The sequence below is a fragment of the Pituophis catenifer genome, unplaced genomic scaffold (genome assembly GCF_029215685.1).
Source record: "Pituophis catenifer annectens isolate HBS135680 unplaced genomic scaffold, rPitCat1.0.hap2 SCAF_3, whole genome shotgun sequence".
In the NCBI taxonomy this organism is placed as follows: Eukaryota; Metazoa; Chordata; class Lepidosauria; order Squamata; family Colubridae; genus Pituophis; species Pituophis catenifer.
The window spans coordinates 128,759,653-128,786,559 of NW_027256883.1; the positions used below are offsets into that span (position 1 = coordinate 128,759,653).

The following is a 26,907-nucleotide window of genomic DNA, read 5'->3' on the forward strand; positions in this document are numbered from 1 at the left end:
CATTTTATCCATCTATGGAATTTCCCATTTCCTTTAACTATATTTTCTTTTATTATGATTTATGTCAGTCCTTTGAGGTAGGCCAAGTCAAGACACAGGCCCAGCAAGGATTCCAGGAATAACAGACTCTGGAAAACCTGTCCAAGTTTCTTTCTCTTCCATCTTGGGAGTTATTCTGAGTTTCTTTTCCATGCTTCCTTCTTTCTTTCTTAGGACTGTACTAACTTTTCTGAAAGTCCCACCCTTTAATACTCATTCAATACTTCCCACCTTAACACCTTGCACAATCCTTCCCTATCATCAAAGTCAGCTCTAAATTCCTTTACATTTAGTTCATTTGTTGATTTATATGCCACTATTTTCTGAAAGACAGCTTACATGCGGGATATCCCTTCGTTTCACCCCCAACAACAGCAACCATGTTGCATATATTTTTTAAAAAAAATTATTTATTTTCCAAACTTACAGGCCGCCAATCTCACAGAATGATTTCACTCCAGTACAATGGCTTTCAAATCTCCTTTTACAAATAACTTTAAAACACTATTTTATGACAGTCAAAAAATGTTGCTTATAATGAGCCACAGTTAGGAGAACTTGAGAAACATTCTCCTTCTCTTAATGGATGGTAGATATAAAAAGTAATTAAGTGCAAAGAAAAGTAAGTTTATGAAGTCTCCTCCAGTTTGGTAACCTTCAACGATATGGAGCTAAAACTCCCTCAGCTTCAGTCAAAATAATCAATTGCATATAATGGAAAGAGTTATAGGAATTATAGATTAACTATCTGGAGGATATCAAATTGAGGCAGGCTAGTTTTTCACTTTCTAAGTAAATAAGCTCGAGTCTACAGGTAGTGTGATCATATACTTATGATATGAGATAAATGGATCTTATAGATGAGGACCCAGTTTGTGGGGGCAATAAGCTGACTTTGTATAAAATATACAAAAGTATGAAGGCTATTGTTTAACGCACTGTAAGCTACCCTGAGTTTCCAGAGAAGGGTGGCATATAAATCAAATTTTTTTTTAAAAAAAAGATCAGGGCTGTCAAACTCGCAGCCCATGGGCCGGATGCATCACACACTGGCCACGCCCACACCCAGTTTAGCAAAGGGGGGAAAGTCACAATACATCATGTAATGATGCTGTCACGATGCGAGTTTGACACCCCTGTTCTAGATCATGAAAGTATACACTTGCTATCTCAAATGTATGGGGAACAGAGGTGGTTTTCAACAGGTTCTGACCAGTTCTGGAGAACCAGCAGCGGAAATTTTGAGTAGTACGGAGAACCGGTAAATACCACCTCTGACTGGCCCCGCCCTCATCTCTTCTCTGCCTCCCAAGTCCCAGCTGATCATGGGGATTTTGCAGTAACCTTCTCCTGGAGTGGGGAGGGAATGGAGATTTTACACTATCCTTCCCCTGCCACTCCCACCAAGCCACACCAAGCCCACCAAGCCACGTCCACAGAACCAGTAGTAAAAAAAATTGAATCCCACCATTGATGGGGAAATACCATAAACTCATAGGGCACAGTTAAAGGAAATGAAATCCAGATGTGCCACTAGGGGAAATAAAGTATGCCTAATACAGTTTGAATGAAAGATGGCACAAAGGACTTTCCACATCCACTGTCTTATAAAGCTTTCCCATGGGCTACACCTCAAAATGAAACTGGATTTGCCCGGCCGTTCCTTATTTGCCTCAAGTCTCACATTTGAAAAGCTGAACGGCAGAAAATTTCTCAGAAAGCTGCCACTGCTGCTTGTTTTCCTTAAATACGCCTGAGCTGAGGAGATGGGGTCAAAAGTGAAGACAGCCTTAGAATAAGATGATATATCATGCTCCAAAGGGCAAGCCATGGGACCAGTTAGAGCTTTTGGAGAAGCAGTGGCTTTACTCCCAACCCTGATAAAGCACTGCTGCTTTGCGTCAGGAAGAGAAGCACAAAACAGGAATGAACAAGACTATCCTGCTTATCACAGCAACCGATAACAAGCTGTGAAGGTTTGACATGTCTAATGTCCCTTTCATAAACACCTGTTGGGGAATTTGCAAGAGTGCAAAAGACATTCACAAATCATACCCCCTTTCTTTATGCTCAGCTTCAGCATGTAGTCTATGCTAAGATATTTTACAAAGTTACTTAGATCTTGGAGCAGTAGCTCCAACTTTAAAATGACAATTAAACTAAAAATCAAAATGTAGTGCTGTTGGAATGGGAGTCCAGTTATTATCCTAAGAAGGAAGGAAGGAAGCAGAGACTAGCAAGCAAGGTAATCCTCAGGACAAGATTTAATGTGCATAATGTTACTATTACCAAGATAATACATTCTGATAGTTAATCAGTGATGTGTAAAGCACAATTTCAGCAAAGATTTGTCATAGTTTATTGAGATCTAATAGTCAATTGCAATATCACAACCATATGGCAAACATAATCACAGAATAATCAGCAGCATATCAGAATTATAAGCACAACAACTTTTGAATTTGTTTGTATCCTGCCTTTTACAAATAACTCAAAGTAGTGAACATATCCAACACACCTTCCTCTTCCTGTTTTCCCCACAACAACAAAACCTCTGAGGTGAATTGGGCTGAGAGAGAGTGACTGGCCCAAGTTGTTTAAGAGATCCTTGTAGTCATCTCCTAAATCTCCACTTTGGAGCAGTAGCACATAACTAAAAGCATTCCAGGAGAGAAAAATATGTTTTAGCAATTCAATAAAACCTTGATTTAAAGGAATCTATATGATTTGACATCCATGTACCTACAAGATCACCAGAAATTTAACTCATCCATGGAGACCCTCAAAGGAGAAGTTGCTCATGGTGCCCCATTTGAAGTAAAAGGAAGCTGAAACTAAAAAACAGTGCTTCTCCATCATTACACCTATACTGTAGAACAGGTTTCCTCTTGAAGGTCAAATGATCTTCTCTATGATGGCCCTCCAGAAACTTGAACGTAAAATATTTAAAGGAACTTCAAAGTGTGATTTTCTAACAACTTTATTCAAGTGTTATCCGATTTCTCAGATTTATTATTAGGTACTATATTATCAGTTTTGTAGTTTTGTGGTACTCCTAATTAGCATGTAACACTGTACTGTACTGTATTTTATAGTAACTTATAACCTGTTCAAAGCCTAGAAAATTCAACAGCATACAGGTAAATCAATAGATTACTTATGAAAATTTATTCACCCTAGTTTCGGGCATACTGATCCTGCCTACATTCTTAAGTGTTGTAAATAACAAATTCTATGAATTTGTTTCAACTTTGAGGGTGGTGAGTTCCCAAGCTATAAACAACTAATTTAGCTCGTGACTAATCTACTAGAACAGCCTTCCCCAAACTAAGGCATCTCAAGAGCGCATCTTAGACTGGCCAGGTATCATACTATGATTTTTGGAGGTGGAACCTCATGCAGAAGACGGCAAATAGGAGAGACTATATCCGGCATGATGTTGCAAAGTTCAGACACACTGAAACAATGGACTGGAACATTTCAGCTTGATTTACCATGTATATAATGTCCATATATAATGTCCACAATTTTCCTTCCCATGTTGGGCTTAAATAAGTCCAAAATTCTGAACGAGCAAAATATCCACCCTTCCCCTGTCATATAAATTTTGAACAGTTTCTGTGAGGCAATAAAGACCTTGTCCACATGTGAAGGCTCAATTAAATTGATGTATTGTTATTGTCTATGCCTAACAATCTTCTCAACTAATGGACAGCGCCTGCGTAGAATTAGATAAGGGTCAAGGGCACCCAAGGAGGGTTGAATTTAGGTTGCTTGTGGCACCATAGGGGTTCTAGACTGATTCCTTTTCTCACCCCACTCCCAGGTTCTGTCACTCCTTCTCCCACAGTTTCCATTGTATATCCTGTGAAATATGAACTATATGGTTATACATTTCATTTTAAAAAATGAAGGCATTTAAATATATACTGTATAATAAAATGGACCTGGGGTTTATGAAAATGAACAGCAGATGATAAGACACTGGAGAAGGAACAGGAATTACAAGACTTGAGATGGGAGCTGCAATTTAATTGTTGCAATTGTTGCCAGAAAATGGAAAATTTGAAATCTCAGGAAAGTTACCAGTCAAACTGTTTTGGATTCAAAATGTTCTAATGAATGTAACAATCAAAACTACCTACCCAAATTTACAGACTCAATTAATTACAGTATTTACCAAAAAAAAAAATTCAAATATCCAAAGTAATTCAATTTAAATTCTATTTCTAAAATATCAAAAACTGTTAAGTCAAGTCAACAGTCTTTTCAAAATCCTTGTAAAACATATCACTAGCTTTGTAAGACAATCTAGATAAGTTTGTGTATAGGAAAGATTTGAAATAAAAACTTCTTAGCTCTCATTCTTCTAATGTAATCCAATACATATTTACCTAAAAGGAAATAAGAATGTTCAATACCCTTGCATGGATATATGTTAGGATTGCAAAGGCTGAACAATCAAATGAAGAATGTAAATTAAAAGACAGTTTAAGAAATCCTAGATCAGTGCCATAAGACAAATAGTACGATTAAGTATTATCTGAATGTCAACTGAAAGTTTAGTGGTTAATTATGCAAATGAATTATTTAATCCTTTTTTTCTCTCGGGCTACTGCATTTAAACCTCTACATTTATTAACATTTGCCTATCATTTCAGAAACACATGGCCAGAGGTTCTAAAACTCTGCTTCATACAAGACAGAAAAAATGATGATTTGTTGAGCAGATGAGACCAGGAAACACAGAGGCTATTTTAACTCACATGAGATTTACATGTCATTAATTTGAATAATGTAAGAAGGGGAAATATAGCAAATAGCATGCAAGAGTAGATGACTCCATAAGAAGTAAAAAGCTCTGAATTATATGATAAATTAAGGAAGCTTCCAACATCCAATTTTAATTCCTCATAAAGTATTCAACCTAGTATAGACAGATAGTCTGGTGGAATTAATACACATGAGGAAATGGGAGAGAGGAACAGCAAAGGCAGGGGTATTATCTAGCTGATTCATGAAAACTAACCATTAATTTTTGGACATAAAGCAGCAAAACCAAAATCTAACATTTTTCCTGTTTGTCTAGACAAAGAAGGAAGGAAAGCCCAAAGTGAATCTGACATAGATTGAACTTTGCATACAAATACAAAGCCACAGCTCTCAGATGACTGAACTCTTGACTCTCCCAAAGACAAGGAAAAATATAATATTCTGGCTTATTTATTCAACTACATTACAAATGCTGGGACTTAAGCCAATAAAGGAATCTAACTTCTATTGATTCCTTTTCAAGTGACACTGATATTCATAGTTGTAGTTTATAGATGAAACCTTCTCTCAAACATTAATGTGGACATGGAGGGCTCTTGGGCACAATAGTGTATTATCCCAATTAATTTCTTAAGCAGAAGTATGTAATCAATGGGTTTAGGAATCAATGGGTTTAGGAATCATCCCTTTTATTTGATTTCCTATTTATTTATTTTTCAAATTTTTGAATGACTATATCCCTGAGAATAAGGGCTTTTATCTTATAAAGCCTTTAATATTGTTTTACTTATTGGTTTATCACTTCAGTAATATTAATAAGAGGAGAAAAATGTTACATAAGGAGAAAATTCGCTTAAAGACTCATACAATATTTTCATTGGCCCTGCTCAACGAGGATATAAAATAATGCCTCCCTGTCTTCAGTTCAATAACCAGAAATCAATTTTGCAATCTTTTATAATCAAAAATTATAACACTCTTTCTGAAAAGGAGTTCTTCATATAGAAAAAAATTAGTTAACATTTGAAAGCCACTGCAGTTTTCAATAGATTCAGTTTAACTTTGGTTAAATTATATGACAGAGTAGATTCCTGAATTTGAGATATCAAGATGACAAGAACCCTAACTTCAATTCTATCTAAAGCTTGAAAGAATGATGGCATCATGAAGTTTGAAAATCCTTTTCTTATTGTATTCTTGTGGCTCATCATGTTTTTCATTTCTGTTCATATCATGCAGCTTTTTACAAGATGGCTTGGTGTAACCTATTTATTGGCTGCCATCTTATGCTTGCTTGTGCTTCATTGCTATGCTGTGGCAGACTGCCATGAACTGTGTGGAGGGGGAGAATGAAGGGAGGGGAATGCTTGAGGAAACGAAAGTAAGTGCTATATCTCCTCCAGACACTGCCTCAAGGTCACCCAGCTGGAAGAAGGAGGGACCCACATACCAAATTATGCTTGGACTGACCGTTATGAAAACATCTTGTCTGAACCTGATTGGATACACAGGGTGGACAATGAGAGACAGCTAAGGAAGGGAAGAATTGAATTTATGTGGTTTTGGCCCGCGATTCCCAGTTCTGGCTTTGCATTACTGTAATACACTTGACTTCTAATAAAACTATACCTTTCTTAACCAATGGAGCCAAGGATCGTCTTTATTTAGATATTTACATTGTGTCAGACCTGACACTATTTAACTATTTAGATATTTCTCATTTTGAAGGAATAACAATGAATTATTGTCAGAACCACTTGTGACTTAATATGAGCAAGGGTTTGAGAAAAGAAATTCAATTCTCACCCAAAGAGATACTGTAAAACACAATGTTGAGCCCAGCTACAACTCGACACACGTACCGGAGGGGGAGAGGCATGATGACACATCCCTCAACTTCATACTGTCGGGGGGGGGGGGTTCAAGAAAGCACTGGGTGTGTTAGCGGTGGTGGTGGAAAACCGGCTCTTGGTGGTGATTATCGGTTTGGGCTGCATATAGGAGATGGCAGGAGAACTGCGACGGAGAAAGCGGCAAGGAATGAGGCGGCAGAAACCAGGAAGTGCTGCAACCCGGCACAACCAGAATCAGCTGAGACATGCTATCGGCGGGTGAGGTGTGGGCGCGGCCGATGCGAACTGTTTAAACGTCGCTGAGAGGCATTAGCTCTCCGTGCCAACTTTGCAAGATTCAACCTCGGTTTGTTCTGAAGCCCATTTGTTGTGGAGTAAAGCTTGATGACACCCACAGACTGACTTTGTTTGGTGATTCAGCGATTCCCAGCACAAACGTGGGTAGACAGCCGAGACACAATTAATAGAATAATCTTCAATTTCACTTCTTCATAATGTCTTACAAACCACAAATATGAAATTGCTACATAAATAAAATCTCCATCCACCATCACAAACCCTCTTTAGGGCCTATCAGAATTCCCCTTTAATAATACTAGGACTCAGTATGTTCAAGAGACTACAAACCCAAGAGTAACTGAAGTGGGCGGTGTGGTGCATAAAATCCAGGTCAGCTGTTTTGTATTCATCTCTTTGTTTCAAAGGGCATATGCAAAGATGAGAAAATAATTATTGAGGTTTTCCTCCTTTGTCCCAAAATACTTGCCCATGGGCAGCAGAAGAATACTAAAGCATGCTGTACATTTATTGACAAAAAAGATTAATGATATCTATAGCCAGTAACAGAAGATGTGAGAATGGGTTACACTGAAGCTAGAAAATTTTTGGCTTAAATGCAGTCACTGCATTTCAGAGGATTTTAAAGATTAACATAAAATTGAAACCAGAATTTTTCCTCTTGGGATTGATGGGTAAGTAGTTGAAAATAAGTCATGGATCTTTGTTTTTATATCTAATGCTCAGTGTTGAAGTCATACATTGATACATGTCAAAGCTTTTGCATGATGGAAGAAACAAAGCTCCTGCCCTTTTAAAGGAATTAGGAGTGGGAGGAGAGACAGCTAATAGCGGAAAGAGGTTTCTTCTCCTTCCTGCCACCTCATTGCATGCACTTCATTTCTGTGCCATTAGTGTTCATCAAAAAGAAAAATGTGCAGACCTTCCCAGAATTTCAATTCAGATGTTTTATAACAACAATGAGCTGAACAAAGAAATCTGCACATCAAGTACTTATTCAGTGATATTCCCAAGATTTAGGATGAACAACAGAATTCAGATAAATTAAGAATAGAGCAATAGAATTGGGTAGAATAAAATCTATTTGAATACTTCATGTGGCAAACCCAAAATGCATTACAGAAGTCATCTTACCTTTCTCATACAATTCTTCCATGGCCTGCCAAGTTTCCGCTCTGACTTCTCGACTGCTTTTTCCAGGGACTTGTGCATCTGGCCAATGTATTAAATAAAGATCTAAACAAACAAACAAACAAACAAACAAACCTATTTCATTTATACTTCTCATTAACCAACCAGCCTAATGAGGTATGCAGAACATATAGCACAAAGTCTTATTTTTGCAATTCCAATTCCGATTAAAATCCAGGAAAGCCACTTTTCTAGATTCTCACAAAAGTAGCTCTGCTAAGGGTAGCCATATACAAATTTGGCTTCAAGCCATGCTTGAGTCATTTGACTTTTTGTTCAAAAAAACTCAGTGACCGAGTATTGTAGCAGTCATGAGAATATTTGTGGCTGGTGTAATTTATGTAGCATTTATACAAGAGGCTATACAATTTTAACCTACTAAGGTAATTATGGTCAATTATATAATGTTCATTGTGATTTTCAACTTTTCTCCCTCTTTTGCATAAGGCCAGGCAAAAAGCAAAATCAAGAGGCTTATTAAGACGCCTGTACACAATGATATGTAACTGATAGGATACATATAACTTGATATGTTGCAAATTATGCCAGGTTATTATGTAACATTTAAAAAATGGCCATAAACAAATCCTTCTTAGAAAACTATAGACGGTGAACTTTGCCCTCACTGCAAATTGCAAATATAGCATTTTACATTTCTATATACAAATGAATACCAGTCATTTGTTTAAATAAATTGCTTTAGAAATAAAGTAATTGTAGTAAAAGAATAGCAATTCTATCCCCAAAGCTTTAGTTACAAAAAAGTTAAAGGTTACTTAAACTAGGCCTGCCAATCTAAAGATTGGACAGAAACCAGCAATATCTAGAAAATGCAAACTTTGAGCAGTCATTTTGGACCAGGAAGTTTTCTTTCTTAAACGTGTGTATTAGAATATCATTCTAGAGCAGGGGTGTCAAACTTGTGGATGCATCACATGCTGGCCATGCCCACACCCGGTTTAGCGAAGGGGAAAAAAGTTGCGATACATTACATGATGCTGCTGTGATGACATGAGTTTAACATGCCTGTTCTAGAGGGATTAGAGAATCAGAAACAATATAATCATTTAGGAAATAGTAGAATCAGATATGGATTAAAGTCTTTTGATTATTTTATGAATTGTTCAAAATTGTGCCCTTCTATCTTGAGTCTTATTTTGTTGTACATGTATTACATCTGAATTCAGATATATCCCTGTCTGGGAAAGAAGACAGAATGAAATCCTGCAGGAGATATTATTTCTTCTTTCTCTATTTTTTCCCCCAATTATCTTCCATTCTCATTTAATTCATTGATCTTCATTTACGCAAATAAAAGATTGGTTCTTTCTTCTGAAATCAGTAGTTTCATTTTGATATGGAAATTTGCTAATTATACAGTCCTATCTCCTCTGCTATGTGAGCGGAGTGGTGGTCCAGTGGTGAAGATGCTTGCCTCCCACTTGGAAGTTTGACAGTTCAATCCTAGGTAGCAGCAGATGTTTCTCTCTAGGGCGCAAAAAAAATTACTTGCGTGAACTCCTTGTAGTATCAGGAAGAGCATCTGGCCAGCAACTACAACTCTACCCCAAATTAAAAGACTACAGAGTCGTAAAAAGGGAGTCCTATCTGTTCTGTCATGCTAGAGAAAAGGAAGAATCTAAGACAAGATGACATTTTCCCCACTTTCTCCTTAGAAACAGTGCAGACAGAATCAGGGTGGCAGCCTCCTAAACAGTATTCTAGATGAAAGGCCGGAACCATCACACGCGCATAGATAGGCGTATGTTTTGCAATCTGCCACACCATTATAATGGTATGTTACTTTATTGGTAAAATAAAAGGAAATAAAAGGACATTCACTAATCCCTAAAGATTTATGAAGATTAGGGCATTCTTCTTGTATTAACTGAAATATGAGACGAATGATCAAAGGCATTTACAGAATACAGAATAACAGAGTTGGAAGGGACCTTGTAGGTCATCTAGTCCAACCCCCTCCTGCTCAAGCAGGAGACCCTATACCATTTTTGCCAGGTGGCTGTCCAGTCTCTTCTTGAAAGCCTCCAGTAAATGAGAGCATTTACTGAATCTATGAACGTCAGTTTCAATGGACCAGATGTACAGCCTCGGAGAAAATGTGGAAGAGTTTTTATTACCTTGAAGAAAATATGGAGTTTTTTTGTTTTTGTTTTTAAAAAATCAGCTAAGCTCAGGAAGACATGAAGGAGTGAGTGAGAAACTCAGGATTGGCCTACCTTGATTCTCTTAGGTATAAGAGGGTGACAAAGAGAAACTCTATCAATTAAGTAGTACTGTCAGTGTCAGATGCAAAGAATCAGGATCATTTGTATAGGTTGGCAGCAGTGAAGCCTACACAGAAGAATCTGGTTAAGTAATGGTCAGTACTAAATTGGTGCCAGATAAGGGTCAACAGAATTCAAAAGGGGGGGGGCTGGACTTGGGTCTCTTGTAGCAACGTAAGAACTCTAAACTGATGAAGTGTTTTACTCTGCCCTCCAGTTCTACCTGCTCTTCTCCTAAAATCAGCCTTGTGAAGTAGTCCAGACAGGAAACACGCCCAGATGAACTAATTTTACTTACTTTCAGGTTATATTAATAGATATATTAATTGCAAGTCTGAAAATGCATTTTTCCCAATCGCTTTTATAGGCCAAGAAACTAAGGAGGGTCCCTTCTGAAATGATTGCCACAGCCGTATTTCTTATGCAGGCTAAACTACCTCTTATCTGACCATCCCCCCTGGTTATGGCTCTTTCTCTGTCTCCTAAACTCATTCCCACATACCATTACATATTGACATGTTTCTAGCCTCAGTTCTGTATATGCCCAATGAGGGAAGGCTTATTTACTTCTCTCCCAATAATTGCCCCTCTTATTACATCTGGATTTTAAATATCACCTGATATAGGTTTTAGTTAATTTCTACCCCACCCCAATATTAAATTTATGTAATTTCCATGCAAGAGAACAAGCTGCATGAAAAATAAACCTTTAGGTCCCATGCCACCAGATGTGCTTATGAGATATGCTTCAGACAACCATTTGTCTGAAATATTATAGGGTTCCTGCTTGAACAGGGGGTTAGACTGGAAGGTTTCCATTTCTGTTATTCTGTTCTCACGTGGCCCACATGCTTACACGCAAATGAATTAAAACTACAAACGCTGATATATTCTAGCATGAAGTGCATTTTGAACATCATCTTAATTTGAAAAGTCATTTTAGGAAAAAGAATAGTATGCTATGCCATTCAGGACACACATAAAACAAAGTAAAACAAAGCTTGTTTCTAGTATGGTGTCACTAAACAATATCATATTATTTCTGTTTTGCGGATTGCTTTCAAGAATAGTTGACTGTATGTGCTATTGTGTTGACATCTGAGCTTAATTATGTTGTTTCTTGCATGTTTATGGATCAGCAATTCTCATGGGAATTATTTTAAACATGTATCACATATCTTTAAAATCACTGGGAGTTATATTAATCTTCTTAATGACATCAGCGGGATTTAAATGAGCAATAAGCTGCAAATATTCTTTGTTACCGATACTAAGCATTGTAAGAGAAAAAAAATATTTTGTTGTACTATATGTACCGTAACTTTTAGCTTGGCACAATAGTTTCCTACCAAACACCTGCCAATGAAACCAGTTTCTTGAATTTTACATTTCCATTCAATGTGGATAATCAAAATGAAGTTACACAAGGGAAAAAAAATAGGAATTTTAGGTTAGGATGTCTATAAACAAACAAACAGGAGAATAAAACATTTCATTGTATATAGATTTTCAACCAGGTAATCTGCCTTTTCAAGCTGTCCTTGATATCTCATTAATTTTCAGTGACTGCTTATTCTCCAGGCACTGTCAGAAGAGACTCATTGCTTAGAAGAGAAGTTCATCTTCATTCAAAATGCAAGCCTATCAGCATATTTGTTAGTAGAACTAATATCTGCAATTCCATCAGAATTCCCAGCACAATAAAAGGTAAGGTTATTAAGGAATAGAAACCAATTCAAAACATACATGGGAGAAAATATCACCATTTATATATTCAGGAAACAAGGATGATGTAGGGGTAAGGAGATGTTATCATGATATCATGAGTCCAGATCTCAAGGAATGCCAACTCTAAATCCAACCTCTAAATCCATTTTATTTGTTTCCAATGTTTATCAATGAGCGCCTAAAGCCAGGTTATAACAATTGTAAAAACCATTTATTTTAATAAAAAAATGAAATCTTTTCCCACAATCCAGCACTTTTTCCATTTCTCATTGGTATGTAATTTGTCAGACCAATCTTCCTTTGTGAAGTATTCAGCACTAGAAACCAAATTAAAATGAAAGAATGAAGACAAAAAAAAACCCTAGAGAAACTAAAAAGTTAGGAAAGAAAAATAAAACCATTTGTTGAGACAGTATTTAATTATTGTTTTTTTGTTTATGAGAATATTTTTCAGTATTTGTGACAGAAGAGAAACACAATACCAACTCAGCATCCTTTTCTGAATGCAAAGGAAACTTTCAACAAACCCATTTAACATGACAAAAAGCATTATTTCAAGGAGAAGAATATTTCAAGACCCTACTTCGGTTTGAATCACAACCAGATGACTAGGTTATCCATAACTAGTTTAATGCCTCTAACGCACACAAACACAGAAAAGGCAGAAGTTAAAGCTTCCTCTTTCTCTGGCTCCTGTTTCTTCTTAGAAGGAGTTTGGAACACATGAATGTCCTTCTGCAGTTCTTCCTAATTTGAAAAAAATATCCTGGTCATTCTATGGCTTGCTTTACAGTGGCTGGGGTTGAATTTCTAGCTGTATTCACAAAACATGCTAAGGCCACAAACAAACTGTCATCATAATAGTTATACTATGTCAAAACATATTGGCTTGAGCGGCCAATCGGAACCAACTGAAATACTGATCTTCATCCATACTGATTTCTGATGCAACCTAGGGGTGCTAAGAATATTTGCATCAAGTGTGATCTTTTCCTCAAGTGAATTAATCAGCTTGTTGTAACAATAAGGAATTGCTTGTAACAGATTAATTATACAATTTGGGGGTATACCACTAAGTCTATCAGAATCTTTTTAGGAGGTTTAATTTTGAGGTGCCCTGTAAGAAAAATTTAAGAAAAACGGATCAGTACAAGTGAGTCCTATTAAACAGCATTATGATTGAACTTATTCTAGCTCTGTAGAGATCTTATGACAGCAAGCAGCTAAATCAGGGTTGGGTTCTACTTACCTTTACTACCAGTTTGCAACAGGGCCACGTGTGTGTGCTTTGCTCATGCGCGCGCTCTTCTGCACATGTGCAGAAGCATTCTGATGACGTCGGGGTCGGTGGGCGGGGTCTCCCACTGGTTTTATTACCAATTCTACAGAACCAGTGCGAACCGGGGGCAACCCACCATTGAGCTAAATGCTGGTTTAAGAGCTATAACAGATAACATCACTAATAACACTGCTATTAACAGCGGCAATCATTTAAGGCAGCAGTCCCCAATGATCACTGCTTGGCAGCCCAGCGGGAGGGGGAGGGGAACCAGCCCGCCGCTCATGTAATTTGAACTGTGCACGTACACACTAGCGCTGCTCACGTAATTCAAGCTTTGAACATGTTTGCCAGCCCGGTACTCATGCATGTGCATGGGCAGCCAACTGCTCGCATGACCCGATTCCAAACAGGCCACGGCCTGGTAGTGGGCCACAGTCCAGGGGTTGGGGTCCCCTGATTTAAGATAAGTGCAGATCACATAACCCTTTTTCTGAGTTGTTCCTTTCTGTTTTAACTGAAGGGGAGTGCTTTAAGAGTACTGCAATTAGCACTGATATTAAGGTTAAGCTGAATAGAAAACATATTGAGACTTTTTCATGCTGGCACTGGAGAAGAGTTCTAAGAATACCATGAATAGTCAAAAAAACCCCAAACAAATGATAATTGAACAAATCAACTCAATCAAGTCTCAATCAAGGCACAAATGATCAGGCTCCAATTATCATGTGATGTGAAGACCTGGCTCTCTAGAGAAGTCTATAACGTTGGGAAAGATTGACTCAATTACAACATCAGTGGATACAGCAGCAATGGGTGCACCTGAAGGAGCAGTTGGGGAATAAATCATTCAAAAGAAAATCTATGTAGTCACTAAGAACTGACACCAACTTGATGGCGCATAATCAATCATTCAAGGCTAAGCAGACAAATTCTCTTAATAACCTTCCAATCCTTGTTAAAATGTGTTTTCTTTCTTATGGTAAAGAGATTAACTAAAGAATTAAAGGAATAATCTTACTACTAAAAATTCTTGTTTATGATCCAGAGCAATCATAAAAGCATGTTGTTGCGAGTGATGCAATAAGAAAAATATATTAAATGTGCACCAAGATTTATGACTATAATAACCTGAACAGGAATATATATTAAAAAAACAGCTTCATACCTAGATATTCAAGCCCAAGTCTGTTGCAAGATTCCAAGCAGGCTTGTTTTGTTTTGTCATAGCCATAGTCAGCATGCCAGAGTTTGGTTGTTATCCAGAGATCCCCTCGTTCTATTCCACTCTCTTTGATAGCCTTCTGCAGGAGCGATTCACAGCCATATCGTTTTGCCGTGTCGATATGACGAATGCCACATTTCTGAAGTGCGTATACCACTGCCTCGTGGGAATAGCCACCTTGATGGGATGTTCCTTGAAACATCAGAGGGAAAAAATGTCATTATTTTGTTAATATGTTCTGTATTTCCTACAGACAATTACAGAAGTATAAAATAAACCATGTGGAATGAACTGACTAGGAATGATTTGGTTTCATTATTTGGGTCATCTCTCTATCGTAGCTGTTTTAAGCAACTTATTTCAGTTTTTTTTTAAATTTATAAATCAAAGACCAAAATTTTTTAAAAAATGAAATTAATAAAATGAAATGAGAGAATGAACAAATGAGATAAAATAAGATAGATAAAAATCAAATAAAATAAGAAAAAAGTGATTTTACACATATATTAAGGAGACAATATTAAGGAGACTAGACTTTAAACTACTTTTCTAGCATCCTGCAAATTTTGTTTTGAATGGGCATTTATTTTTCCTCTGGGATCTTTTTGACTTCATTTTATATCCCTTTAAATCTTCACCCCTTCCTTTCCTTTTTTTTGATATAGCAAACAACCTGGAAAAGATACTATTTTCTTCCATCTTTGAAACTTTTGCTCTTTTTCTAAAGCTCCATTGCGAGATCAAAGATTCTCTGCCTTTCTTGAAGCCTAAAGGTTCTCTAGATACCAGTAATTCAATTTATGCTTACTACTGGTAGACTTATAACCATTCATGTAGTGATTGTTCAAAGTTACAAAGCACTGAAAAACCGACTTATGACCGGTTTCCATACTTACAACTGTTGCAACAGCCCTGTGGTCAAGTGATCAAATTTTGGACTTTGCATGTATTTATGACAGTTGCATTCTCCCAGGTTCATGTGATCGCCATTTGCAACCTTCCCAACCAGCTTTTGACAAAGTGAATGGGAGAACCCAGATTCGCTTAATGACATTATTCATGTAAGAGCTATGGCAAACAAGGTTGTAAAATGGAGCAAAATGCACTTAACATCTGCCTTGTTCATTAATGGAAACGTTAGGCTCAATTGTGGCATAAGTGAAGGACTGTACTGTTCTTCTCCACTTCTCTCTCTTCCTGTAAAGTTGTTCAGATCTCATTGTTACTTTTTCCTGCCCAATAAATAATTTTCTAAAGATGCAGATCAGATCCTCCTTTTGGCATTTAGCTTATTAAACAGGGATCAATTTCCCTGGCATAGTATTCTCTATCATATGCGGATGAAAATTATGAATTAATCCATCTGCAAGTTACTAGGTGGACTAAAACTGTCCTGAACGGTTACATTCCCACAATAATTTGTGTTACAGAACCCCGGAATTGTGTTACAGATCCCTGCTCTGAATAAGGAAATGTAATTGCAGATATATATATAAAGTGGAGATACGGGGTGGCAAATTGTTCAATACATTTGTTCCACTCTGGCACTTGCTGGAGGTTTAAACCAAGGGCAATATATATGCCAGCAGGAGAGGAAGTGGTTTAGCTGGGGGGGAAAAATAGCAGGAGGCCAGCAAGATAAAGAATGCTGGACCCGAAGAGTAGAACGCTGTAGTTATCTTATCTTATACTTTCCTTCAGCTGTTTTTTCCTGCCACTTGTCTAGAGACTTGTCTAGAGACTTCGGCATTTAGGGAAGCACAAATTCCTATTTCAATCTTCTGAGTATAGCCAGTTTTCAAGGTCACCTGTTTGATGTACAGATTAACTGACTACAGTACTTACTAAAATTGAGGTTCATACAGTACTTAAATTTCTCTATGCAATCAGGTTCAGAACATTGTTGGCTTACAATATAAAATCCTTTGTTTCCTTATGCATAGTTTACTGATGAAGTCAGAATTTGTCGAGTTTATAAACTCATTATTTATAAACCATAAGCTAGCTCAACAACATGGTTCACATACATACCAACCAGTTCAAGCATCTTGTTCTCCCTACAACACATACACAACTCTACACATATTATTAGGACTACCAGGTTTGGTCTCCAAAAATCCAGCCAACCACTGAATGTCAACAGAAGAAAATTAAATATATAAATAATTCTTTTCCACCTTCCAACTTTTACATAGCCAGATCTGGTAGCCCTATACAGGTAGTTCTTGCGTAATGACCAGTCATTTAGCAACCATTCAGAGTTACAACAGACCCCAGCCCCAAAAGATTTAATTCATTCCCCACTCATCACATAGTTGCATTTTGAGCAGTTGACAACCAGATCACCTTCATGGCTGATTATTATGTTGTCTCGCTTAATGACCATGGCAGTCAGTGAATGATTGTTTAATGATAGCTTCAATAAAGTTCATAAAAATAGGTCTGTCACATGGGTGCCCCAACTTATGACTTTCATGTCTTCCAATCGAAATTCCAGGTTGCATTACAGTCGTACGTCGAGGACTATCTATGCTTTATGTAATGTAAACTAACTCTGAGAAATGTTTTCAAAGGCACAACTTTGCACTACCAGTTTCCATTGTATTAGCACAGTTCCTGAGATTGTTCACTTTGCAATGTATGGTTTCCTGAGCTTTGGTTTTAATAGTGTTCCAAGCTTGTTCTCATCTGAAATTGTCATTAATTCACCCTATTTTCTCCTTAAAAATAGATGCACGAAAGGGGAAAATAAGGTTGATCTATGCTAGTTATTTATCCAAACTAAAACATCGATATAACATTGCAAACAAGTAAAAGTGAGACATAACCCTTCACTTTTTTTTATAGCTCAAAGCAAACTAGAGAAGATACCCAGACCTACTTTTTTCCACATTTCTCTCCATTCTACCCTTCCTACCATCTCTCCCTATTCCCCCACCTCAATGCACAAAGCTTCCATGAAATGTTGGAGTCTTTCACCCTTTGTTTTCTATTCACTTCCTTAGATTTTACACACACACACACACACACACACACACACAGAGAGAGAGAGTTCTATACTAGAGTTTTAATATCCACCATCCACCCACCCCACTGCACATTTCCTTTCTATTCTCACTATGCGATGATGCTTTTCCTTGTCTGGCTCACATGAAGGAAAGGAGGAAAGGAGGTTTCCAAGTAATAACAGAAGCCAATGTGGCCTAGTGGTTAAGGCACCGGGCTAAAAATGGGGAGACCATGGGTTCTAGTCCGGCTTTGGGCATGAAAGTCAACTGGGTGACTTTGGACTAATCACTGTCTCTCAGCCCAATTTACCTCACAGGTTGTGTTGAGTTGCGGAGAACATAGGAGGAAGGAGCTTATTGGCCTAGAGAAAGTCTGGATAAGGAACAACAGACTTCATCTGAACCCTGGCAAGACTGAGTGACTCTGGTTTTAGGGGACCACCGGTTCCATGTCATCCTTGATGCTGGATGAGATTACGGTGCCCTAGAGAGACCTAATGTGCAATCTGAGGGGTTTCCTAGACTCCAAATCTACCCTGATTAAGTAAGTATACAGTATAATCCACAGAGAAGCCTTAAGTTCTTGTCCTTACCTTTTTTTTATTAAACTTTATTAATTTTAAGAGAAAAGTAAAACACAAAGTAACAGAAAAGTTGGGGGAGAGGATTAAAAAAGTTAAAAAGTTAAAAAGCAAGTTCTTGCTCTTACTTTTTGAATAATAAAAAGAAATGGTGTCCTTTGTATCATTAATCAAGTGAAATAATAAAAATAACAACCCTGGTAAATCCAATTTCAAGATGTTTCATTGAATATTCAATACTCATATTTCAGATTACAGTATACTGTACAGGTAGTCCTCGATTTACAACAGTTTATTTAGTGATAATTCAAAGTTACAACGGCACTGAAGAAAGTGACTTACAACTGTTTTTCACACTTATGACCATTGCAGTTTCCCCACAGTCACATGATCAAAATTCAGATGCTTAGCAACTAGTTCACATTTATGACCATTGCAGTGTCCCAGGGTCATGTGATCCCCTTTTGCAACCTTCCGGCAAGCAAAGTCAATGGGGAATCCAGATTCACTTAACAACCATGTTACTAACTTATTAACAAATGCAATGATTCACTGAACAACTGTGGCAAGAAAAGTTGTAAAATGGAGCAAACTCACTTAACAAATGTTTCACTTAGCAACATGAATTTTGGGCTCAATTGTGGTCATAACTTGAGGACTACCTGTACATGTAATTAAATGCAATATGAATGTTATAAAAGAAGTCAGAAAGTATCAATAATGAACATGTTACATAAAGACACTAGTGATAAATTAAAGGAAAACTACCATACTTTGTGCATAACAAATCCATCCCAATTAATAAATTGTTATCAGTGCCATCCCAATTAATAAATTGTTATTTATGCATCACAGATTCCAGTAAGAAAATATGACGCAGAGAGAGAGAGAGATTAGAGCATTTTTTGCACTTTAGTTATGTAATATACATATATATTGTATATATATATATATACATGTAATATACATATATTACATAATGTAATATATGTAACATATATTACGTAATGTATATAAGGAGATGACTGCTATTGATTCTGAATACTAAATTAAAATATGACCTTATTTCTTTTCAACCCAAAACAATCAGTGAAATTCAACTCATTTTTTGTTTTAAATTCACACTATTATTAAAGTAAGTCAAGTATATAGTCCTCAAGTGCCAGCTATGCAATTCTAATGTTTCCTGTTGAATCTGGAAGCAAGAAGAGGCATCGGGGTTGCCAAGCAACCATCTACCCACCTTCAACTTGATTTCCCTCAAGTTTCTCTTTATTTTGAGTCTAGATTAACCACATTCCAGTTAACAAAGGCTGCCTGGAAAGTCACACAGTTGCAGCAGAATTTTAATTTAAAAGTTGCACAGTAGCCACAAGGCATCTAGGATGGGTCTTGAATATTACTTCTGGGATCAGCTGGCAGCATTTTATGGTTCAGATGCTGCCTGCAGGAATCTTTTTTCCCCCAAACCTTTAATCCAAATTTAGCCCAAATCAGATGTAGGAATATAGCTTCAATTCTGGAGCCTTTTCTTTTTCACTTGTTTAATGGCTAAATACACAAATGCTAATGTTCTTTATGAAAAATGATATTTTAATGATTTGGCTCATTTTTAACAATCTTGCACATATTTAGGTAGAAATTGAATAGAGTAAATGTCTGTAGAGACATTGTAGCTTGATTTAGTACAAAGACACATTTCCTTTTCAAATACCAGTAAACTAAAAAAAAAAAAAACTGAGTTATCATCTGCAAGCAGATTTTTAAAGACCTCATATGATAGCCCCATGCAACGTTTATTGTCTCAAGTTTTTCTCCAAAACCTGGTTATATGCTTTTAGTACTGTGTACTGTTAAAGATTACAAGAAAAAAGTTTCATGGGGAGAATAAAACCCTTGCAGAATCCCTTGAAAGCTTTACAAATAGAAACGAAAATAAAATCATGTGGCATTAAATCCTAATTATATCTAATCATTCACTAATCTCAACACCGCTATATATAAATGAAAATGGCTGTCTGTTAAATTTTCAACAGCTCCATAAAGTTTTATACATTTACTTGGCTTCTGCTATGAATAGGCCATTACTCTGTTTTTCAGCTCTCAGAATTAATTTCCTGCCTGAAAAACGTCAAACATTTTAACTATTGTGTTTCCTACAGCAATTCAGAATCATAGCTTAGGTATTTATCCTCTGGAAGTTCTTTGTTTGCGTAAAAACAGGATGTGTGCTAAGGAAACCTATGGATAATTATCTGAGTTGCTTTAATCCTGAATAATATCACCTGATGTCAAGGTCTGAGGAAAGTCTTTGCAGAACCTGGATATGTAAAATGGAAAATAAATTTGGCACTTATTAATTTAATTAATTTTTACCTGATATTTCAGATAACAAAGAAAAGACAGACCTGTTCTGACCTAGGCTTCCTGATACAGTAAAAGCACACAATGAGTCCCAAAAACCCTATTTTTATTTCATTCAGAGCCTGTTCATTCTCAATCTGTTCATTCACAGATGAGTCCCAAATAGTAAAGAGTCCAACAGGAGTCTCCCACAGTTCTTCTGATAAGGCTGACAAACACCCACCTTTATCTCCATTGACACGCTCCCAAGACCTAATTGGTAATTAACTTTGCAAGGCAACATGGAACACAGAGTCAACATAGAGCTGCAGTCTTGAAACCAACCAGCACGAAAAGCAGTTGCTTCCTGCAAAGGCCCACGTGCCTTTGCTCCTCCTTTATATCTTATGGGAGGGGCCAATCATCTCCAAGCCCTACTCCCGAGTTGATCCTTTTGTTTTAACTGTTCTTGCCTTCTGGCAGCTCTGCACATGCGCGCACTGGAAACAGGCTCCCCCTGTTCCTCTGCCTCACTGATGTCTGACTCTGGAGGCTCCGGAGTCCGCACATAACTCCCAGACAGCCCTGGCTCAATCTTTGCCTCCGACACAGAGCTCTCGTCCGAGCCTTCCCCAGACTCCAGGATTGGCCCATGTTCCTCCCCAGCCTCCTCACTGTCCGACTCTGCTGCCAGCTCCGCAGGCCGCCGGCGGACCTGACCGCAAGTTCGTATCTTTAAAACTTTGGCACAAAAGGGTTAAAAAAAAAACAAAAGGGAAAAACACATTCTGATGGTAGATCTTATAGTGATTTCCTGGTAGAGGATAAAAACGTGAAGTAGGGTCAGCCTGGTCTTCTTGCATGATTTTTCAGAACAAAACACTCAGTTTTCTGGCTGATGGATGAGGCCTGATTGTGCTATCCTTCAGTTCTACAGTCCCATGGCAATGGGGTTTGCTTTTCTCTGAGTTACTTAACATTCAGGCATCATAGGAATGCTTTCACAAAATATCACTTGACTTTTCAGCTCCCTTTTTTTGTTTAAGAAACTTACTCCAAAATCAAAAACACTGTCTTAAAAAAAGGAAGCAACTTTCTGTTAGTTTTTGTTTAAACCATCTATCTTGCTTTTAATAAATCAATAATGTATAAGAAATGCCATTTTTAATTAAAATCAAAGAACTGTGGTTTCTCTAGCAGAGCTGGTGCTTCAAAAGCAAGTTCATCTAACCACACATAAAAACTGCGGCTAGCCTAGCACTATGAAAAGGTCACTAGGACTAGTGGCCTTTTTTCTAACAAAGCAAGCCATGACATGTTACCATGTACGATGTGTGATGTGTGACTTTATGCTATTTAGAAATGAATCTTGAAGTTCTGAATGTTAGCTTGTCAAAGGAGCAAAGCTATTTCTTCATTCAAGTGCACTAGTCCACAAAATATTTCAAACTGTCAATAGAATTTAGCAGGCAAAACCAGCCCTCAGAAAATTCCTTGGTAAGATTGGGTGGTAACAGCTGTTTGCAAAGCCCTGCTCACAGGATTGTCTTGTTATAGCAGTTTTTACATGTGTGTCTGGAAAAACAGGATTTTTGCAAATAGTTACCGCACTTCACCCCATAATGAAATGAAAAGCTTTTAGGAAGACAGTGTTGTCATCACTATACATCTTTCCAATGAATTGTGACAAAACTTCAAGGGAAATGGAAGATTCATTCCAGGGCTTAGCTATCGCCTCTGGGAATTCCCTGAATTACACACAAATATCTTAATAAATGCACAGGAATGACTTAAATGAAGATTCCAGCTGAAACCTTCCCTTTGCTCTAAAAGAGTATATAACAGAGGCCAGCAGTATGACAACCATAATACTCCTAGATGGCATCTGAAGAACCAAATTAAATTATGTTTTATTTATTTATTTTATTCATTTTTATTTATTCAATTTATATGCTGCCCCTCTCTGAAGACCCATTAAATGTTTTAAACATTTAATAATGGTTTCCGTCTCATAAAGCTAGTATTTTTCAGGCAAAACCAAATGATATACTGGGAATGAGATATGACAGTTTTGCAAGACTTTCACCATTTAATTCTTTATATATAATTTGGGCATGAGCCATTATTATGAGATTTTGTGACAGTTCTTTTTACTTGACCCTTGTATTAAAATATACATTTATACATTTAAAATATATATTTAATACAAGGGACTTGCCCCTTGTATTAAAATATACACCTAGATATGCCTTCCTGTTCGTTCATTGTATATGAATAACTTAGTACCCCTCACAAGGGGCACAAAAACCTGATTTTTTTAAAATGTCTTTTGAAATAGTATTTTAACAAATAGGTACATGTAGTCCTCTACTTATGAGCACAATTGGGACAGGAACTTTGGCCACTCAGTAATGCAATTGTTAAGTGAGTCATCATGTGACTGCACTCAATTTCATGATCTTTTTTTGCCATGGTCTTTAAATGAATCACATTATTGTTAAGTGAATGCGCTTCCCTCACTGACTTGTCAAAAGCCAGATAGGAAGGTGGCAAATGACGATTATACGATTCCAGGATGCTGGATGCTGTAACTGTCATTTAGATATTCCTTCTTGTTTGTTCATTGCTTGAATCACAATCATGTGATTGTGGAGATGCTACAATGGTTCTAAGTATGAGGACCGGCCAAAAGTCACTTTTTAAAGCACCATTCTATCTTTGATCGGTCATTAAACAGATGGTGATAAGTTGTAAACTACCTGTAGACAGCTAGTGTTGTGCCCCCCCCCCCAGCAGCCAGCAGCGCTGGTGGCAGACTCAGACAGTGAGGAGGTTGGGGAGAACATGGGCCAATCCTGGAGTCTGGGGAAGGCTCTGATGAGTGCTCTGTGTCGGAGGCAGAGATGGAGCCAGGGCCATCTGACAGTTGTCAGCTGCCTTGGAGTTGGACATCAGTGGGAAAGAAGAACAGCTGGAGCCTGTTCCCATTGTGTGCATGCGCAGAGCTGCCAGGAGAAGGGAACAGCTAAGGAACAAGGGTTGACTCAGGAGTAAAGCCACAGGTGGACTGTGAATGGCCCCTCCCACAGGGAATAAAGAGGAGTGAAAGGGGAAGGGAGTTAGCAGAAGACAATTAGTTTGCTTAATTGATCCGTGACTCTCAGAGACTTCTTGCCAAGTTTTGAAGATATCGGCCTGGCAGCTCTTCAGGCCAGATAAGGTCTGTGACTGTAAATTCTCCCTTGAAAGATTTTGCTGGCTGTGAATGAGAGGAATTCACAGTAACTTAATTAAAAGGGGGTTTTGTCGGGACAAGGAGTCTGCTTCATGCTCTTGGGAAGCCTAGGTCAGAACAGCTACTCAATAATTGCCTTCACACATCACACTGAGATTTATTTTGTTTAATATGATTTTTAACAATTGGCCAAGATCATGTGGTGCTAAAGCATAAGCCATTATTAATAAAGTACCATACATGGCAGTGTTCACAGAATCCTGAAGCCAAAAAATAAAGGCATCAGGTTTTGCTTATCTCCATCAAGATCATCATCCTTACTCCCTCCACATTCTCACCTTGTGAAAACCCAGCCATCTGTAACATCCCCCAAATCTCAGCAAAAAAGAGGAGCCTTGCAATTCTCCAAAGAAACAACCGTAAAGGAAAAACCACTTTGAGGCCTCTCTTCAAGGTCAGCCCACATCAAGGGATCAACCTACCTATTTGATAAATGCCTGGATGAAGCACCTCATCCACCCTTTCAGGCCCTGCCAGATGGTAATAAAAAATATCCCGGGATTTTCTCTATCCAAACCTCAGATGGGATTCTGGCAACTACTGGTGACAAAACTGGTGGAAGGTGGAATACAAAATAAATAAAATAAAAAATAAAATTTACAAACAAATTCACTGTATATTATTAGATACATAGATACTTAAGTACATAGACATTAAGATAATCAGACAGAATTACAAAATTTATTTGTTTGTTTGTTTGTTTGTTTATTTATTTATTTATTTATTTATTTTGGAAATTTATATTGCCACCTATTCGTACATGGCAACTCAAGGCGACTTACAGGAATATAAAAACCTCATAGTTGAAGAAAATTGGCCTTTGCTATTGTATCTGTCAAATTGCAATAGCACTTAGACTTATATACCCCTTTCATAATTCTTTACAGCCTTCTCTAAGCGGTTTACAGAATCAGCATCTTGCCCCCAACAATCTGGGTCCTCATTTTACCAACCTCAGAAGGATGGAAGGCTGAATCAACCTTGAGCCTGGTGGGACTCGAACTGCCAAACTGCAGGCAGCTGGCAGTCCATAGAAGTAGCCTGCACTACTGCATTCTAACCACTGCGCCAACCACCATCATAATGCCCAAGAAATCATTCATAGTTTTAGGACTGAGAGTAGTGAACAATCTGAAGAAAATTCACAATTAAAAAGTACTAGTTACAATTTTATTACTAGATTGGATTATCTTGATAAATAAACATGTTTTTAATTTTAATCAGCTTTTGGGTTTTATTTCTTTTTGATTTTTGTAATTAATTACAGTATCCATCAAAACTGCAGAAAAGCAGAGAAAATAGCTGGTATAGCTATTATGGCTGTGCTGGGGCTGCTCTCGGGGCCATTTTACATGTGGGGCTAAATGCCTTACCTATTATCATTATAGGACCTCCTGCTAGATACTAAAAAAGCTGGTCTGAAGTGGGAAAGCTTTTCCTTATCCAAGTCTTAGATTTACTCAGGAGCAGAATGAATACCTACCAATTATGCTAAGCCATTTAACATATACAGGTAGTCCTCAACTTCATTTAGTGACCATTCAAAGTACCAACAGCATTGAAAACAGTGACTTATGACTGTTTTTCACACTTACGATTGCCCCGTACCCATGGTCACGGGATCAAAATTCAGATGCTCAGCAACTGACTCATATTTATGACAGCTGCTGTGTACTGGAGTCATGCAAACACCTTTTGTGGTCTTCTGGCAAGCAAAGTCAAGGGGGAAGCCAGATTCACTTAACAACCGGGTTACTAACTTCACAACTGCAGTGATTCACTTAACAACTATGGAACGAAAAGTTGTAGGACGAGGCAAAGTTCACTTTCTCATTTGTTAAGTGAGCTTTGCCTCGTCCTACAACTTTTCGTTCCACAATTTCTCAATTGTTATTTAGCAACAGAAATTGTGGTCGTAAGTCGAGGACTTCCTGTAATTGAATTTACACATTAAGTCATGCCTTAAAACAGTGATGGCTAATCTTTTTGTCGTTGCGTGCCAAAAGCTCATGCGCGAGCAACCATTCACACACGTGTGTGCCAACACCCATAATGCAATGCGTGTACAAAGCTGCCTGTGCACCCCGCCCCCTGCACATGAGTGTGCAACCCTGCCCCTCGTTTTGGCCTAGCAGGCGTCCCTGCAGCCTCCTGGGACCAAAAACAGGCGCACTGCACATCCCATGCTCCCCCGCCCCCCATGAATGATTCCCACCCCCGTGCATGCGCGCGTGTCTCCCACATGCGGCCTGCCCCCACGCATGCACGGCAGAGACCCGAAGATCAGCTGGCCAGCGGGAGGGGCACGCACATGCGCGGTGGAGCTGAGCCAGGGCAATGGCTCGTGTGCCCGCAGAGAGGGCTCTGCATGCCACCTGTGGCACTCGTGCTATAGGTTCACCATCACGGCCTTAGAAATGATAGTTGCGCACAGCACAACGTGCCAAAACCAAACAAACCATACTATGGCTTATTTAGCATGAAGTATAAATCTAGTTTTTATATCATCCTTCCTCTCTATGACTCTTCCTGAAGTGCAGACCTCCAAGGGCAGACCTACCAAGGAGCCTTGTTAGTACAGTGGTTTAATGCACCCTGTTATTAACACAGCTGCCTGCAATTTCTGCAGGTTCGAATCTTACCAGGCTCAAGGTTGACTCAGCCTTCCATCCTTTCTAAGGTAGGTGAAATGAGGACCCAGTTTGTGGGGGCAATAAGCTGACTTTGTATAAATATACAAAAGTATGAAGGCTATTGCTTAACACATTGTAAGCCGCCCTGAGTCTCCGGAGAAGGGCGGCATATAAATCAAATTAAAAAAAAAAAAAAAAGGGCATGTTAACCGTGAGTGCTAAAGGATCCAGATCAGAGATCCTGTTCCATACTGCCAATTTTCAACTTTTTTTTTTTCTTTTTAAAAGCAAGCATAAGGCACAGGGTTTTTTTTCCCAAAAAGTTTATCTACAGGAAGGAGGAGGAGATCCGAAACCAGAGAGGAGACAATTGAAAA

The 26,907-nt window shown here is 38.0% G+C and overlaps 1 protein-coding gene across 2 annotated transcripts in view; it reads right to left on the reverse strand.

The window, feature by feature from the left end:
- LOC139315138 (uncharacterized oxidoreductase YtbE-like) overlaps positions 1–26,907 on the reverse strand; it is a 74,506-nt gene that overhangs the window by 37,981 nt on the left and 9,618 nt on the right. For both annotated transcript variants that reach the window (XM_070941158.1, XM_070941159.1), the window contains exons 2-3: positions 14,614–14,862; positions 8,097–8,198 (exon numbers count right to left, since the gene is read on the reverse strand). In XM_070941158.1, coding sequence (XP_070797259.1) covers positions 8,097–8,198; positions 14,614–14,862 — 351 coding nt within the window. The remainder of the gene's footprint in view (positions 1–8,096; positions 8,199–14,613; positions 14,863–26,907) is intronic.